Below are 18,698 nucleotides of genomic sequence, written 5' to 3'. Positions count from 1 at the left end.
TCATAGCACAATTTCCATTTTTTCAGAGCATTTAAATACAGGAAAACTGAGCGCCCATTAATTGCTAAGGGCAACTAGGCCAGATTTGATAAATCTCCCACCGGGGCACTTTGGTCACCATCTTCCCAACAGAAGGTCAATCAGATTATGACGTTAGACCTTGCTGAGCAGTCAGCTTTTAATGGCGTCCTATGGGATATTCTACTTGTGTGTAGTATTTCCATCTTTCTGTGCAGTAAAATGGAAACCAGGAAGCAGAGGGCTGTTTACAGTAAGACACGAGGGACGTCCGGCGGTCGCCTCCCCGGAGACTATGGGAAAAGTATCAGAATGAGCATTTGTGGTGCACGGTCATCTGCATAATGCATTAGGATGGATCACTTGTTTGTATCCCCCTCCCCTCAACTGATGGGAATATTTGTGAGTCCCTGTTATGACTTCAGAGACAACGCGCACATTAAAGCAAATTTAGCATTTTTATCCCCTGTTTAGCATCTTCCCTAGAGACACTGCTTACAAAACAGCTCATTTCCACAGCCGCTGCACATTGTGCCCTACTTGTAGTGTGTTCTCTAACTTTCTAGAAATCTGCATTTCTTTTACTATTGTAAATTAGATTTCCAAATAAGCTCTGTACTGTGCGTGGTACTCAGGACAGGTCATACTGATATCAGATCGATGGGGGGCTGTTTAACCCCCAACCCCCCCTTCTGCAATAATTAAAAAAAAAAAAAAAAAAAAACCTGCTTATTTAAAGAAGCTGTAGTGTTACAAGAAGCAAGTAATGGTCTATAAATTGTGTAGTAGCCATGAATGGTACTAATATTACAGTAGCCAGAACAGTCACTACACAGTGTACAGAGCTGGGTTTGGGACTCTTCGGACTGCTGAGAGTGCCGAGCCCTAACTGATCTTATAGGGAGTCAATATTAAAGGGATTCTACCATTAAAGCAACTTTTTTTTTCTAATTACCACATTGGAATAGCCTTAAGAAAGGCTATTCGTCTCCTACCTTTAGATGTGGTCTCCGTCGCGCCGTTCTTTAGAAATACCGGTACTTACCGGTATGCTAATAAGGTCTCGTCAGCAATGGGGGCGTCCTTCTTCTTCATCTGCCTCCTCCCCTTGTCTGTCTTCTTTCTTCGTCATGTCTGACGCCTGCGCAGTCGGCGGCCATATTTCCAAGGCTGCAATTGCACGCATGCGCAGTACGCTCCTCACATCTTCGCCGAACAGTGTACTGCGCATGCTCAGTAAGATCCGAACAGCTCTCCGACGCGCGAGAGAACTCATCCAGGCATCGGAGGGCTGTATGGACCTTACTGAGCATGCGCAGTACACTGTTCAGCAAAGATGTGAGAAGCGTACTGCGCATGCGCACAATTGCAGCCTTGGAAATATGGCCGCCGACTGAGCAGGCGTCAGACATGATGAAGAAAGAAGACTGACAAGGGGAGGAGGCAGATGAAGAAGAAGGACGCCCCCATTGCTGTTGAGACCTCATTAGCATACCGGTAAGAACCGGTATTTCTAAGGAATGGCGTGACAGAGACCACATCTAAAGGTAGGAGACGAATAGCCTTTCTTAAGGCTATTCCGACGTGGTAATTAGAAAAAAAGTTGCTTTAATGGTAGAATCCCTTTAAAGTAATGGACAAATCCTTTAAATTGAAGTGAGGCCTAACATAAAAAGTAAACCTACAGCGGCATATTTACACTGGTCCTACACAGCCAATAAGGCGCAACGATCGCACTGCATTTTGTGAAACTGACTGTATATCAGATGAGGAGATGTATTGTTGTCACAGCAGATGTGAGTCCTTGTCTTAATTGTTCTGGCCTGGGGGGGGGGTTGTCTTCCACTAACCTGTCACCTTCAAAGCCCACCTAACCCAGAAATTAGTAAAAAGCATTGCAGACAGGAGCCCCCTAAAAGTCTTGCAGCAACGCCCATGTCGGAAATATGTAGTGTTAAGCCAATGGCTTCCTTTTGCATCACTGCTTCCTTGAAATCAATTTTATTGAAAAAGAGAAAACAATACTTATAAGGAAGCTTAAAAAAATAAAAAAATCAGCTCTCACTAGACTCGCTTTCTCAAGTCTATAGCAGGCTGATGTCACAGTTGTTAGCCTGTCTGATGTAGTGTGGAAGCTTACAACGTGTACTCTTTGTTCGGACTGACTTACCTGCAGGAGTCCTCTGTTGGTGGACAGGATGCCGATGCATGAATTGGGTAGAACGTGTAGCGCTAAAATAGAAAGTCTCTTTATAAACGCCAGAGCCCTCTGCGGGGATACTTGCTTCCTACGCTTGGTAAGCATCATCTCCAGACACTGAAGAGCTATCACTGTATCGTCATTGGTAGACCCTGCAAGCAGAAAAGCCAGTTACTTACCCAGGAATACACACATGACACCATGGCTGCAATGCCACAAAATAACTACATTTTACTACATCACATAACCATACACATGATGTGTATTACTGATGAGACAGAATGCTTCCTTCTAACTACAGCCCAAAGCAAACACACAGAAATTCCTTTAAAAGGGGTTATCGAAGTTTTCCTATTAATGTACTAGATATGCAGGAATCTGACACCCAGGACCCTGCAGATCAGCTGTCCCAAGACAGTGTGGCCCTTAGCATTATTTATATGCAGGGAGCTGCACTGCTCCACCCCTGTACACACTGTAGTAGTAGTGGGTGTGAAGTCTATGAGACAGCACTGCAATAACACAATTTCACACCTGCGCCAAGTCTCCACTTCGTGGGTTTCCATCTTCTTCTGGCAGGACACGGAAACCCGGCATACAGTATCCGCCTGTGAGCGTCTTCTGATCTCCGCAGCGAAACCGGTTTGGTTTTTTTAACCGGACACAAAATCCTACATGCCCAACTTTGTGTCCGGTTAAAAAAGAAAAATGGTTTCACTGCAGAGACCAGAAGACGCTCATGGGCGGATACTTTGCAAACCCATTCAAATGAATGGGTTTGAAAACTGACTGCCGGTTTCCGTCTCCTGTCCAGTTTCTCGGGCAGAAGATGGAAACCTGAAAGCAGCAACTGGGCGCAGTGGTGTGAACCCGCCCTAAGAAGTGCGGCGTACTGCATATAAACAATATTGGAAGTCGCACTGTCTTGGCACAGCTGATCTGTTGGGTTCCTGGGTGTCAGATCTAATGTCGGTGGCCTATCCTAAGGATAAGCCATCAATAGCAGAAACTAGATCCTCCCTTTATAGTGTTGCCCACGACTGGATATTAGTGGCCTGTCCATAAGATAGATCATCCTACTAATCGTGTGACCCCTTAGGACAGTGGCTGCTCACCAGCCGCATCCAGCTATAGTAGGTCATCCTGCAGCTACTTTCATCTCTTATACTCTTGGACAATCCCTTTAAAACTAATGTAAAAAAATAATGGACTCTCAGACATCACGTGAAAGGACGCTTACCTGAATACAAGATATACTTCCCTGTGACTGATGCACAATCTCATATACGGCTTTGTATGGAATTAACACAACTTGGTGATGGTGTTTAGGCCACAAAGCTGTAATAATGTGATCTATGGTGGTGATCACAGTGGTGCCTAATGTGGCTAGTGACAGCCTGGCTCTACCTAAAAGGCATGGTGGCCACCCCATAGACGCCAAAATTGTTTAGTCACCATGGAAACTTGGCAAAGAAAACTTAAAACCGTAGAAAGCGGTGCAGACATCTTATACGCAGCAATACAGCACAATATAAACCTCCCAATATAACCGCTCCTCTCAGACTTGGAGATCTCAGACGCACATCTTAATCCTCTGTACTCATCTCCAGAATCTGCCTATGATACAATCTCCCATATAGGTCCTCTCAGGAAATAAATACAATACAGTAGATTATGAAAACCACATTACACCGCAATATAATGTTAATGTGGAAAACAGAGTAACATGGCCTAAAAGAAACATACACAAGAGTCTGGAGATTTCGTGGCCAGATGGAGCACAATGGAGGATATATGTCCAGCTGGGTAAGAAATTTATACAACTGGTTCCTAATAAGACAATAATAAAGAAAAAAGAAAAAACCAAGAAAGCAACCTGTGACTTGGAGGATGCAGAAACCGATCTACAAAGGATTCTGCTTAGATCACACAGAGAATAAATGAAACATTAAGCAGGGAAGTCTCAGACAAGTTTGATAATGTTACATCTCCAGCGTCTCCCACATGAATATACACAGTACATTCTGTTCTGCGGGAACAAGACGAGCAGTGTTGTCATGGTGCGGCCTCCTTGGTCGGGTGAAGGACAGGGACGCTTAGGAGAACAGTACAAGTCTCTGGTCATTCCTGTTATGGCTGTGCAGAGACTTCTGTAGTATCCGGAATATAATCCACAGCATTAGACATACGGCCCGCAGGCATAAGAGAGGGGATGGAGAGGACAGAACCACGAGCTGTGGGATCTTACTAAGGGAAGGGTCATGAGAAATGACTCGCTATAGTTCTTTGGCGTCCAAGGGAACTTGAGTTGAAGTAACCAGGCTGAGCATATGGGAAATCCCAGACAGATATGCCAAGAAACTGTGCAGCGGAGAAGAAAGCATAGACTTGTAGGACAGAACTCTAGGAAGAGTCAAGGAGCTGAGGGTAAGTTCACACGGGGTCTTTTGGTCAGGATTTTGAGGTCGTATCCGCCTCAAAATCTTGACGAAAAAGGTGGCTCCTATTGAAATTAACGGGAGCCGATCAGTTCTTTTTTTCCAGGAGCTGTTTGTTCCAGCCCCTTCATTTGGTCCTAATCCGGGGCAGAGTACAGGACTGGATGGTGGTGCACTGCACTGCACTGTATTTTGGTCCAGAACCTGAAGTGGAGGCAAAATCCCGTGTGAACTTACCCTTAAGGCACAGACATAGGGTAGTAAACCTGAAAGCATAGTGATGTGACACAGTCTGACCATTCTGGATTAGAGATGAGCGAGTACTGTTCGGATCAGCCGATCCGAACAGCAGGCACGCATTGAAATGAATGGAAGCAACTGGTACTTCCGCTGTGACGCCGGCCGGCCACTTAACCCCCCCATGTGCCGGCTACGTCCATTCATTTCAATGCGTGCGTGCTGTTCGGATCGGCCGATCCGAACAGTACTCGCTCATCTCTATTCTGGATAGACCCTCGTATCTATTTTGCACCATTTCTCCAGCTCTCTACAATGGACCTTGAATGATGCAGATTTTAACTACAAGACCTTATTCACACATTAGTATTTTACATTAGTGATGGTAATCTAAAACCAGCAGCCAGGCTGAATGAAAGCATGTGGCCTGGTGGATGGTCTGGTGAGACGGTAGATAGATGAATGGGGATTTCGGCAACAGCTGTGTAGATTGTATGGTCAGCCTTACCTGCCAGGCTCCCTGCCACCACCCATGCAATATCTTAAGCCATCACATTCACAACAGAACAGGAAAGCTCAGCTGAATAGTCAGGCAAGGTGAAGGCGAGTAGAGATTTATAATACAGCTCTGCTTCTTATATATTCTACATATTTCTGATAACCCAGCTCTGGCTGAAGACGTCAGACGCACTTGTATATATTCTAGATTTCTTCTCCAGCTTCTGCCAAGAGTCATTCTTCTGGGACTACATGTCATATGTGCACACCTCCTTATCCCATGTGTCTGGACATCTTATCAGAGCCACTTCTGATGACCTCATACTCTGACAAGCCGTATAGAGATCCACAATAAATGGCTTATCCAGGCCCGGTATTAATACTAAGCTTCTATGTAGCAAGAAAGGTAAAGCCTGAAGTCAAACGCAAAGCACAGACTGGAGCGCTCACTATTCATGACCACATTAATAGAGATGGTCTGAACACTAGACTGCTGGAGGACAGAGAGTATATAGGCTTATATATCATACCACAACGTTAATAAAACCTGGATTACCTGCGCTTAGGCCATATAATGTTTTGTAAAGGTGATTGTAGAAATTCAAGGGGTCAATATTGAGGACGTCGCCTGTTAATAAAATGAAACAAAATGTATTATGTCATCATATCAGAATAGCTGGATGTAACTAAGAGCAAAGATGACAGAAATCCATCAAGTGTAATATTCCTATAATATAGGGTATAAACCCAAGCCAAATAGTTGCTAGGCTAAAATGTTAGGTCTCCGAAACAGAATCCCTTTATAGTCAGTGAAATCTCTCAGTAAGTGTCGGCGTCACTCACCAGATCAGGAACTTAGGTGGTTTTTGTTGCTCTGATCCTATAATGTGGTTGTGGCCTAAGGCTGGATTCACATAAGTGTTCGGATTCTATTTGGGGATTCTGACGCAGGACTTTTCTCTCTGCATTTTTTGGGAAGAAACCCAGTGGACCCCACTTTAGTCTATGGGGTCTGCGGGTAACTGCTTTTTAAGCAGAATAGGTCTGTTTCCCATGCGTACCCAAACACCGGAAGGCCGAATGTTAGTGTCAACCTCGTGTAACTGAGCACTGACCACCAAGTCCATATTACCATATTGTCAGAAAATTATTTTTAATGGAGGTTACCCACTAATGACAAATGTAACAAGAATTTAGCTCCAGAAGTTGGACTATCAGTGATAACATAAATTGGCACAGAAGGTGTCCCTGGGTGCCGCGTGTGATCAGAGTGGTGGTGTGTATGTTTAGCCAGTGGTCCATTCACTACTAGAAGTCCCATAGAAGTGAACACAGCGTTGGCTGCACATGCCTACCACTACTCTAATTTTGTAGTACTGATCCTCATTTTGGTGAGTGATGGGGGTCCAAGTAGTGCCCCTCAGTGGTAAGACACTTCGACCCTATCCTGTGTACAGGGGGAATTAATGCCATTATGCGGAAGACCCCTTTAAGGGGCCCAAACCTTGGCTTTTCCGCTGGTGAGAATCTACAACTCCCAACATACTGGGCTTTGTAGTTCAACAACACCAGAAAAACACATGTTTTACTGTATCTTGGGGCCTGTAACACTTGAGATCTCTCTCTCTCTGATGCCAAAACACAGGACTATAGATTTCCATAGAAGCCAAACTAAATATCCCAAATAACACACACACTGTATACAACAGACAGATTAGGCTCCTGGACGGACATCACTCCCTGTGTACCGTATAGGGCTGCTTCTACATACAACACATTATCTTTAGATTAGAGCCATATGCATTCAATCTGGGAGGTTGGAACCCAGTCACATGGCTGACACTGCACAGATAGAGGGATATAGGTCGTCTTACCTTGGCCGGAAAGTATATTGAATGCCGTCTGCACACAGTGAAGACTCTCTCTATAGCTGAGATCCTGGAGAAAGACCACAACAAATTCCTTATAGCAAGTTATAAGACACTGACTGAAGAGCTTCATCCTGCCACCGTCCATTCTACCAAGAAGAACTGGGCTCGCTCTTTTCCTCCACCTTAGGTGGGATGTGAATTTAATCTGGTGTTCAGGGATTAGAAAAACATGGCGGCTCTCATCCAGAAACATCACCCCACTGTCCACAGCTTGTGTGTGGTACTGCAGCTCAACCACATTCACTTCAATGAAGATAAGATGCAATACCAAACACAACCTGTGGTCAGATGTGGCGCTGCCAGGTTTGTCTAATACTATACATATTAGAAAGCGGTCAGTTAACTAAAATCCCTGACCCAACATCTGCCACTGGAGGGGTGACCTGGCCCCATACTTATTGGACAGCTGGCTTATGTTACTTGGCCCTTACTAAAAAGGAGGGGGGGGGAGGGGAGGTTCAAGTGTCGTCTCTCTTTGATAAATGTTAATTTTCGATGTATTCTGATTTTATATTATATTTCTCTTCCATGTTACCAAGGGACAGAGATCACATTATATTCATAGCAGGTTATTAACAAGACCTACCTACCCAAATGGGAAGAGACAGTGTAAAGCTCCCACCATATTCTATACGGATGCATTATTCTACCCTGGGGACTATGCTCTGTACACTAGGATCAAGCCCTAAATTTTAATATAGACATCAATGTAATTCGCATATTATAGCAACTAATAAAAAGAAATGAGATTAACAGCAGTAACCTCATTTAGGAAAGCCTATAAAGGAGATGCAGACATGGTCTGGCTCTGGTCGCTCCCATGGGTCATTCATTCTATCAGCAGCCTCCATCTCTGCTAGGACCAGGAATCAAACAAGTATCCATAAAGCATCAAACATGTCTCCTCCCTATTAATATCATGGATAATAAATAACCTCAATTCTGCAATAAAAAACACAATGCAATGAAACTCAATTACTAAAGAGGAGCCGTAAATCTAAACTGGGGAAATGAACTCCATACAAGTTAGCCGTGCTCTACATGGTGAATTATAACCGGCCATGACAGGCGCAATGAGCGCACCATCAGCCTGACTTTCAGGGGAAGGACACGGCTACTCCCAGCAATTGTCTGCTTCACTCTCCAGCTAACCACATTACTGAGGGGGATTACACAAGACGGATTTCCCATCTGTACTGGAAAATCAAATATACCGGAATTGGGCAATGAAGATATAATGGCTTGTGTCTGGTACTGCAGATCAGCCCTATTTCCTCAAATGGGGGATAAGCTACGATGCCAGACACAGCCCATGGAGAGAAGCAGCCGTGTCTAGAGGAGAACAAAGCAGATCCTTATTTTTATAATCCTAGACAAACCCTCTAAAAGGCACCTGTAGTTACTAGTGTAAACTAGAGAGACAGCACTCCTGGATATTAAAGGGGTTGTCCAATTTTGCCTGGATGACCCTATTAAAGGCAGTCTATCACAGCCACCATAGTGGTATAGATGTGGTAACATGAATAAAAATCAGACCTTTGTCACGTTTCACATCCTCATGGATGGCAACAAAATGAAAGATTCATCACACCAAACTACCGGATTGACTAAGCTGAAGAAATGGTAACTTGTGGCAAGAGGAGAAAATCTGAAGGGGATATATTAGATCAAATTCACAGTTCTGATGAAAATCCCAGCCTAAGGTCGGTTTTGCTCTCCTCTGGATACACGATGCGTGATACATATGCCGGACTTGCAAAACATACCGCCAAACTGTATACTATCAAGCAGTTATGTATGAACAGCTACTGAGACTGACTTACCCCAGACTCAATGAGCTTATTTAGCACCACAAGAAGATCATCAAAAAATTCCAGGTTTATTAGATGAGCAAACCTGAAAGAAGCATGAAGTGTGTCAGTGTCATACTATCCAGAGACCGTAATCCCACAACATGACTAAATGCAAACACAGTGTGAATATACCCTAACAGCAGCAAGTCACTGCTGCCTTTATAACACATATAGGTTAGTCTAGAAAGAGGTCTCTGCGGCACCAAGGTACTAACATTTACCATGTAATAGCATCCTGGTGACAGATCTGCACAATATATAGATATAGCAGAGCTAACCACACTTTACATAACGAGATGCATTGCTACAGCGTCATATCTTATCATAGGAGTTGACACAAAAGCCAATAAAAAAGTCTTGAAAAATAATTTTTAATTACTTTTCACTGACTTTGGTTGTATTCTATAGGATACCATGTTGTGTCACTTTATCCCACTACAGAAAGTCTTCTCCATCTATAGCTACACACATCCCGCTGACCACACTCACTTTGCTAGGCCTTCCAAGACGGCAGGAAGGAGGACAGATTTCTGAGCTCTTTTCAGTATTCTGAAGTAGGTTAAGAAAACAATGTTCAGTGTTTCTGTATGCTGTGGGAAAAGAAAGGAAAGCAGACAATTATTTTAAGGAGTGACAATCGTCTGCAGCACTTAACTCCATGATAGCCAGAAGCAACCAGTCAATCCTATACACGTCCTCTATTACCTTTAAATGTGGCTGGACAAGTCCAGATACAGATGTAGCAGGTTTAACCACAACTACTGCAATTGACAACTAAAAATCACGTGAATTTTTTTTTTTTTTTTGCCATTTCATTGGTTTTTGTTGTCTTCTCTGATAAGACTAAGAAGATTAAGAACTTTGGGTCAATTATACAACATTTGAATGTGTGTGTTAAGCTTAAGTGGTGTTCACACTACTGCTGTTGTCCGCCCCGTGGTAAACCCCTGCAAACTGGACAGGGAATGACTTGCCAGCGGTCAATTTTAAAACCCATTCATTTGACTGGGTTTTTATAGGTGACCGCTGGTGTCTTTATGCGGCCTCTCCGCCTACAAACAGGTTTTTGTTTTGTTTTTTTGCAAGTGCACAAAGTCCTATATGCAGGACTTTGTGTCCGTGCAAAAAAAATATGGTTTCCAGGCGGAGATATCACATACAGACACCAGTGGTCACCTATAAAAACTCAGTCAAATGAATGGGTTGTAAAGCAGACTGCCGGCAAGCCGCCCCCTGACCAGTTTCCCTCAAGGTTTATGATGGAAAACCCGGAGCGGACAGCGGCGGTAGTGTGAACTGAGTCTTACCCAAGTAATATGGCTGTGATATGTATTTATGTGTCGATACCAAATCTATTTTTATTGGGAATATTAACATTTTGGAAATACAAAAGGATAACAAACAAGAAGAAAGTGACAGTAGATGAAGGTATACATCTCCATAGCCAAATACAGCATTAGTGTCAAAACTAGAAACAGTCATATAAAAGGAAAAATAACTACAGGAAGACGAACAGGTAAGAAAGGAGATCACCAGAGGCAAAGAAGATGACACTAAAGATAAGGTAAGATAAGGAGGAATAGGTAAGGCTGTTCTCAGGGTTAGAGAATAGATGTATGTGTTCTTTCATGAGGCCTAAGGGCTCGTTCACATCTGCGCCCGGTCTCCGTTCTGCAGGTTTCCATTTCCTGCCCGAAACTGGGCAAGAGGCGGAAACCTGCAGGCATTCATTTGAATGGGTTTGAAAAGTGTCTGGCCGTTAGCACCTGTGAGCGTTTTATGCTCTCTGCGGCAAAACCGTTTTTTTTTTTTTATAACCGGACACAGAGTCGGACATGCAGGACTTTGTGTCCAGTTTAAAAAACCCGGTTTCACGGCAGAGAGCATAAAACGCTCACCGGTGCTCACGGCCGGACCCAGTCTGACAGGTTTCTGTCTTGTGCATGCAGAAAATGGAAAGCTCAGAACGGAGATCGATTACCGGTGTGAACCTAGCGTGAGGAGTTTATGACTGGTTAGAGGTGGTGTAAGGGACTGTGGGAGAACAAGCTCAATCCACCTAGTGTTTATTCTACTAACTGCAGCCTGGCAAGGATTTTGTTAACATGGTTATATTGTATTGAACTGGTTTCATGATAAGTGGGAGCCTTTAACCCATTTAACAACTAAGTTAAAGGTGGACACATCCTTCAATACTAATGTATCCTGACCTGACAGAGGCCATAAGAACACTCTTGGGTGAATGAGGACCAATGGATATTTGTGACGTAATTGTCAAAAGCCTTCCTTACACATATGGCAAAAAGTACTCTGCAAAGTGTGATGGCAGCCAAGCCCAGCATCTTTTCACACTAGAAACCTTCTAAGAGGGAGGAACAAGTATGATTTGGGTTACCAATATGGGGCTCTACCATTAGGCTATAGCCAGATACAAATAACATCATCTCACCAGCTTCAACTTCTTCTCTTTGCTTTCTGACGCTTCAGCCTCGAGCAGTTCTCTCTCCAGCTTTTCCTCCGCTTTCTTCCACTAGAAGTAGAATAATGAACAGAGGATGAATATAGATAGCAGCTATAAGACAAACCGTACAGCTCAACTGCACCATATTATATAATATTGGCGAAATATAGTATACATGTATCATAAGACTTAACAATAATTAAACCAGTTTGCAACTCCAATAACAAATATGTAGCATACTATGAGATAATGGAGGTCAATGTGTCCCTTATTCCCTCTGAGGATGATTAAAGGGGTTATGTGGGATAAAATATTGATAACCTATCTTAAAGATAAGTCTTCAATATCAGATCAAAAAGATCTAAAACCCAGCACCCCTATCTGCAGATGATACACAGAGAATGGAGCAGAAAGCAGACAGCTCCGTTCTCTGTGTAGTGGTCAGACCAGGTTACTGCACATCAGCTTCCATTCAAGTGAGGCTGCAGTAACTCAGTTCAGCCATTACATAGAGACTGGAGCCGTCTGCTTCCTTCTCCATTCTCTGTGTATGAGTTCAAAGAACAGTTCTAAAAATCCCTTTAAGTGCTGGAACATAGAGAAAAGGGGGTGTGGTTTACTTGCACACTAAAAACCGCTGAGCAGCTGCCTAAGCTCCACCCCTTTTCCCGAGCTTATTGCCACACATGCACTAGATGGGAAAATACATACAGGAGGCAGAACAGTTACCTTCCTGGAAAACATATAGAAGTTATACATGGCTTCCTTTTTTCTTTCTCCTATAAGGTCTGTGGTCAAAAGACTAAGTTTAGAAATTTCGTCAATCATCAAATTTGCCTTATGGGGTGTGCAGAGATCCCTGCAGATGCTACAGAGACAACGCCATTCACGCATATAGAACATTTACTTTCAGTGGAATTAGCTCAGGGACAAAGCTGTTGCATGTGAATTTAGGCTGTTTTTTGGAGACATTAGCTTGGCTTTCATACAACAAACTCTACATTTGTACCTTTCTTTGCATCCTTGACAGATTCTTCTTCTTGTCTTTATAAGACATCATCTTTTGCTTGGGGGCAATGTCGTCTACATCTTTTTTCACTTCAACTTCTTTAATTCTTAGATGAAGGAAGATGTTGAGCACCTGGAGTCGGAGAGACAAGACAGTGAATCACATCTCATCTTATATCTGGCAATAGAAAGCACAAAATAAACTACACAGCCAGGTCCCTTACAGAACCCTGCGTCATAAGGAGCTCACGTCCAGCATATTTGTCTGGCACATAGTCTCAACAAGACGTAACAATGAGAAGCAATCCTGCAGAAATACAGGAAGGACACCTTTATCTACAGCACGGCTGGGTCTACAGTCACCTCTTACCAAATTATTTTACTAGGACTAGCACCATCTACCCACTGCAGTAACTAATGCAAGAGTACAGTGTTAACCCCTTAATGACCAGATATTTATTTACTTTTATTTATTTTTGTCCCTTTTCATTTCAGCAGCAATTACTTAAAAAAAAAATTGACATGGCCTTTATGCAGGAGAAATAGTGGCTGGGAATTTTATATAATTTTTTTTTTGTGGCATTGTGTAATTTTGTGCTATTTTGGAAACCCAATGAACCTCATTAAAGTCTATTGTGGGTAACTACTTTTTAAGCGCACCCGAAAAACGGAAAGCCAAGCACATATGTGAACCTAGAGTAAGGCCTCATTCACATCTGTGTTGGTAATCCACTCAGGGAAGTCTGCATGGGGACCCCCTGAACGGACTACCAAACGCATTGGCAAGCGGTGTACAGTGAAAGTACACAGACCCCATAGACTGTAATGGGGTTCATGTGCTTTCTGTGCAGTCACCGCACGAGTCATGCAGACAGGAAAGTAGATTGTGAAGTACTTTTCTGTCTGCATGTTCTGTGTGGAAAGCACATGGATCCCATTATAGTCTATGGGGTCCGTGTAATTTCACTGCACACAGCTTGCCAATGCGTTTAGTAGTCCGTTCAGGGATGGGGGGGATCCCCATGCAGACTCCCCCGAACGGATTACCGAGGAAGATGTGAACGAGACCATAGAAAACCTAGATCACAGACTTATAAAGAAACAAAGGATTTATGGCTGGTTTGTGAATTGTCAGGTCAATCTGCCAATTCCATGACATTAGGCGGTCTAATAAAGTGAACGATCTGCCTGGTGAGTGAGGGCATCAAATCACTTTACGGTGATATACCCTTTGGTAGAGAGACACTTTAAACTGAACAACCTATTAAATAAATTCTTCAGTCGGCTACAGTGCTGTGGCTATCTAATACAGGTACGTTTTCTGAATGCCTATGATGTATATCTCACTATTCAAAAGTTCAAAAATGACAATTTACTCTCATAGTAACATGGCTGATAAGGTTGGATAAAGACACAAATCCACGAAGTCCAACCTGTAAACCTACCAAGTCAATCCAGAGGAAGGTAATCACTTCCCATCCCCTAAGAAGTTGATGCCAATTACCCCATCTGAGGAAAGAATTCCTTCCAAATGCCAAACACGGCAGTTAAGCTAAGTCCCTGGATCAACATCCTGCTCCAAAAAGGTCTTACTCTCGTGACATGTGATATTCTTACTTTCAAGAAAGGCATCCAGGCTCTTCTTGAGCTTGTATAAGTTATCCGACATCACCCCAACCTGTGGCGGCGAGCTCACCGCTCTTACTGTAAAGAAGCCCTGTCTATGACTACAGCGAGTTCACATTTGCACCAGGCACTCTGCCATTAAAACTACCAGAAAATAGCGGAGAGAAAAGTCCTGCATGTAGGGCTACTACTTTCAGTATGAACATGGCGGACACGCCACAGACACTATTATAGTCAATGGGGTCCATGGGCAACACCAGCTTTAGTGGTCCAGCTGTCATTTGGTTCCCAAATGACAAAGAACCTGGCACAGCCTAAAATCTTCTCTCCTCTAGATGTCGAGGATATCACCTTGTCATGGTTACAGGCCTAAGTGTAAAGAGATTGTTGGAAAGATCTCTGCACTACCCATTCATATATTTGCACACTGTAAATTGGTCTCCATCTTTTTTCTGAACTGAATAACCCTAACCAATCCTCAGGATAGGCAGTATCTATTGGACTGGTGGGGGACCAATCACTGGGAACCCCACCAATCATGTGAATGGGGATCCCTAGTGCTGCTCCATTCATCTCTATGAGAATGCCAAAGATATGTCAAGAACAAGGCTTATCCATCTCGGCAATGAAATATCCTCTGTGATGTAATTTGTCATTAATATATCTAGGTAAACTGGCTAGTAATCCATGTGGGAAAGTCACAGCTTTCTCATGGGCAGATACAACCAAGAAACTTCTGGGTAAATGATGTGCGATATATATTAATGGTGACTACTTGGCATTAGCAGGAAACGTGAAATACATTGTGTCGAAATACTGAAGGTATATCATGTACATGAACGTATGATCACAGGAGTGTAGAAAATCATTTTCGCTGTCATTTACCTCTGGGCGGACACAGTAATTTCTACTCTTCACCAGTCCAGAGATGATCTTTACAGCCGCCAAAGATGCGTGGCCGAATTTATCCTGCCTGAAAAGTTTCTTGACAGCGTCTCCACTCATATCAGCAATCTGCAGAAAGGAAAGACAATCGTATCTCCAATGTATAGACACTGCTCAATGACATTTCATATCATCATATAACAGGTGCAAGACTTGTATGTTAGAGAGGACCCGTCTTCTGTCCCACATATCTGTTTTCTATATATATAATTAAGCATATTTCTTTACACCCTGCACTGTGTTACTCCTCCTGGACATATACTGGTTGTTGCCATTCATCTTGTCCACAGGGAATTTCCATACACAGAGTAAAGTAGGAACATGCGTTATCAATGATAAGTGGAACGTTAACGCCAAATTGTCAATTTTGAGATTTTCAGGAGGAACGAGGGGATATTTATCGAGACTGGTGTTTATTATTCCAGTCTTGATAATCCCTGCATTTCAAGCACCTTATCATACAGCCATTGCATCCTCAGGGGGTGTAGATCCTGCAGTACAAAGTAGGGCTAGGTGATTATTACTGGAATCCAAATTGTGAGTACGAGTGTTCAGCAAACCTCACGGGATTTATCTCGCAAGGATCGTCCAGTGGTTTCGTTCGTAGCAAACACGTCCGAACAGAAACTTCTATTGTTCAGTGGACCCAGAGTATAATAAGCGGAGGCCCAGGGGAGGTGATCAACACAAAAATATGGCATGGCTTGCTGCACATCTGCAACCAAATTTCCCCCACAGTTGTGAACAAAGTCTAATCTAGTGAACGGTCTTGGTCTAAAACTGATGATCTAACAAGATATACAGAGACACAAAGCAGAATAAGGGAAATGCAAAGCAAATGTTCAGTAGCTGATGGGTGAAAATAGTAACTTCAGGGCAGAATGTGCAAGTGAATATATGATTTATTATCAGTTATCTCATACAGCACTGACTCATCCTGTTGGCCCACACAAACATGAGAACACGTAAACTTCATGCATATTCTATAATGCAGGAATCAAACCCTTGGCAGCACAAACTGAGTTCATTTGACAAAACTGAGCTGTGTCTTAAGGAACAATGTATATAACCCTCAACTTCTGGAAAGTGGTGAGAGATCTCCTTAATGTCCACATTCCTGAGCCATGTTACACATGTTTCTTCTCAAAAGCTAATCCTGCCTATCCCTACCAGATACCAAGGGCTGGCACTCTGCTGCCCTCTAGTAGTGAAGAGAAGAAAATTCAAGGAACAAAGGAAATGAGGAAGATTTATGTCCGAATAAAGCTGGGTGTCTGACTCCTTCATGAATCAGGGCCTTCCTCCCGCCCAGTACTAAAGGTCTGACAGCTCCTCTGCAGAGTGTCATGTCTGAGAGCATGCACTACATTCAGTAGTAAACAAGCCAGCCATTTCCTAGGGATAGCAGAGCAACAATAAGACGTCGATCAGTTAAAACTGACACATAACTAAATATACTTTATCCATCTAATAATGATGGATATTACTAGACTAGACCAAGACACGTTATAGTCTGGTTGGTTCAACCTATTGGGCCGCCACAGATCCAGAGAATGAATCTGTTCTTGTTTAGCACGGTGTCCTCACCAGGCGGTATAACTCCACCAAAGTGAATAGGGAAGGCTGAAGTTCCCAGCTGCGAGCGCCGCTGTGCATAGCTAAGCCAACATTGGGTCTCCTTCAATTTCAGGATCAGTGTAGAAGCCAAGTTGGAAAATCCCCATTACTGTACACATGGCAGTGGGTGGTCCAGAGATTGACAAGTGCTCGAGGTTCTCTTCAATAAACCATGCCCTATGCCATCCACTTGGTTTTGATTCAAAGCTTTTATCGCTTCCTGACGTCAAAGTTTCCTGAATTAAAATGTTATACATGCAAAAGGCAATTCCAGAGCTGTGCATGAATAGTACTTTCATTGTGGTAGGCATCTGCACAAATCTCTGCACCGTGTATGCACCACATCCATGTGCTCACCTGGAAGAGGCGGCAGAGTGCTGCAAAAAGCTGAGCATGTAAATTAAGGCCAAGTGGGCAGCACAGGGTATGAGTTAGTGAGAAGAATGTAAAGGGCGTTACCTACTATTTATATCACATTTATATGTTAAAAACATCATCAAATCAAAATAATATATATATTTTGACGTAACGATTGTGGTTACAGGGGGTGCGACTGGAGGGACACAGGGCACACAGACAGCTGGAAAAGGCTGGTTGGGAAAAGCCTTGTTCCTCGACCACTATACATATTGTTAATGGAAAGGGGCCCAACATTTTCTGGCGCCACATTGCCTTTAAACATTTGCTAGACTCAGGACTGCCCACTGGGCACTTGCAGACCCATTTATATGTGACTTTCTGGTTCATTTTCTGGGTGACTGTCCTATGTCCAGGGCGACAAAGAAAGGTGTGTGCAACTGTTTATGTCCACTACCAGCTGAAGAATTAGCTTAAGGGTATGTTCACACAGCGGAAGCAGAAGAGGAATTGGAGGCAGACTTCTGCTTCAAATTCCTCTTCCGTTTCCACCACATCTTTGCACTGGAATAGTAAAATTACACAGGGTGCTTATTTTTTCAGCATCCCACTTTGATCACTGCCTCGCCTTGAAAATAATGGGATGCAGAATTAACACAATAGAAGATCAGGGAAAAAAGTCTCAGCATTGTTGGGCAAAATCTTTTTCAGAACTCAACTTCTCATTTAAAACAAAAATAAGAGTAAGAATACACCAGTGAGAAGATTATGAGGACGGCTGACCTTTCTGCACTGGTCGTCAATGAGAGGTACAACAAGGACGATGATATTGTTGTGGAAGTTGAAGTGGGAAAGAGAGAGCATGAGCTCACACAGGCACATCACTGCCACCTCCGCCAGGCCCTTGTACGCTTTCAGTGACAGCACTTCACTCTTCTTAGTTTTCATCTTCTTCCAGTCTGTGAGAAATAACACACCGTAAGATCAGGTCTCAGAGTAGGACTTAGAAATGATAAAAGCCAAGGGACTAACAGGGGCCAATGTTATACTAAACAAGTCTGTAGACACTGTAATGATGACACAGGCAAAGACAGCTACACATTTACACAGAGTGACTGACAGCTCAGCTGGTGTACATATGGGAGAGCTGTCAATCAATGTGCGAATGGTCTACAGTTCCTAAAAACCATCTTGTTGCTTGAAAATACTGGATTGAATCATGGAAAACTGTATATTCCAGGGCTCATCATCTCTCCCTCTACTGACAGCATATCATAGTAGCTCTAACAGCACCCATATACTTCACTACACCCTGGTCAATGTGACAGGGGCTAAACCATCAAGGAGAGCTCCTGCCACTATGACTAGTATATGGATGTCACAAGCGGAGATAGTTGCCAGCGAGTATTTTTTATTTATTTTACAGACGGCCAGTCATTGTACAGTATATGATGTGGGAAAACTCCCTTTACAAATGCAGAATAGAATGGGAGATTGTTCCACACAGAA

At 43.2% G+C, this 18,698-nt stretch overlaps 1 protein-coding gene across 1 annotated transcript in view; it reads right to left on the bottom strand.

The window, feature by feature from the left end:
- The window catches only part of NOC3L (NOC3 like DNA replication regulator), a 34,629-nt gene that overhangs the window by 5,533 nt on the left and 10,398 nt on the right, over positions 1-18,698 (bottom strand). The window contains exons 9-17 of the mRNA XM_075257933.1: positions 17,973-18,148; positions 15,156-15,284; positions 12,646-12,777; positions 11,625-11,705; positions 9,665-9,765; positions 9,146-9,218; positions 7,266-7,329; positions 5,948-6,019; positions 2,189-2,370 (exon numbers count right to left, since the gene is read on the bottom strand). Of these exons, the coding sequence (XP_075114034.1) occupies positions 2,189-2,370; positions 5,948-6,019; positions 7,266-7,329; positions 9,146-9,218; positions 9,665-9,765; positions 11,625-11,705; positions 12,646-12,777; positions 15,156-15,284; positions 17,973-18,148 (1,010 nt within the window). The remainder of the gene's footprint in view (positions 1-2,188; positions 2,371-5,947; positions 6,020-7,265; positions 7,330-9,145; positions 9,219-9,664; positions 9,766-11,624; positions 11,706-12,645; positions 12,778-15,155; positions 15,285-17,972; positions 18,149-18,698) is intronic.

Source organism: Leptodactylus fuscus, chromosome 10, assembly GCF_031893055.1.
Source record: "Leptodactylus fuscus isolate aLepFus1 chromosome 10, aLepFus1.hap2, whole genome shotgun sequence".
NCBI classification, from domain to species: domain Eukaryota; kingdom Metazoa; phylum Chordata; class Amphibia; order Anura; family Leptodactylidae; genus Leptodactylus; species Leptodactylus fuscus.
Note: the sequence above shows the minus strand (reverse complement) of the source record. Positions and strands in the feature narration are given on the sequence as shown.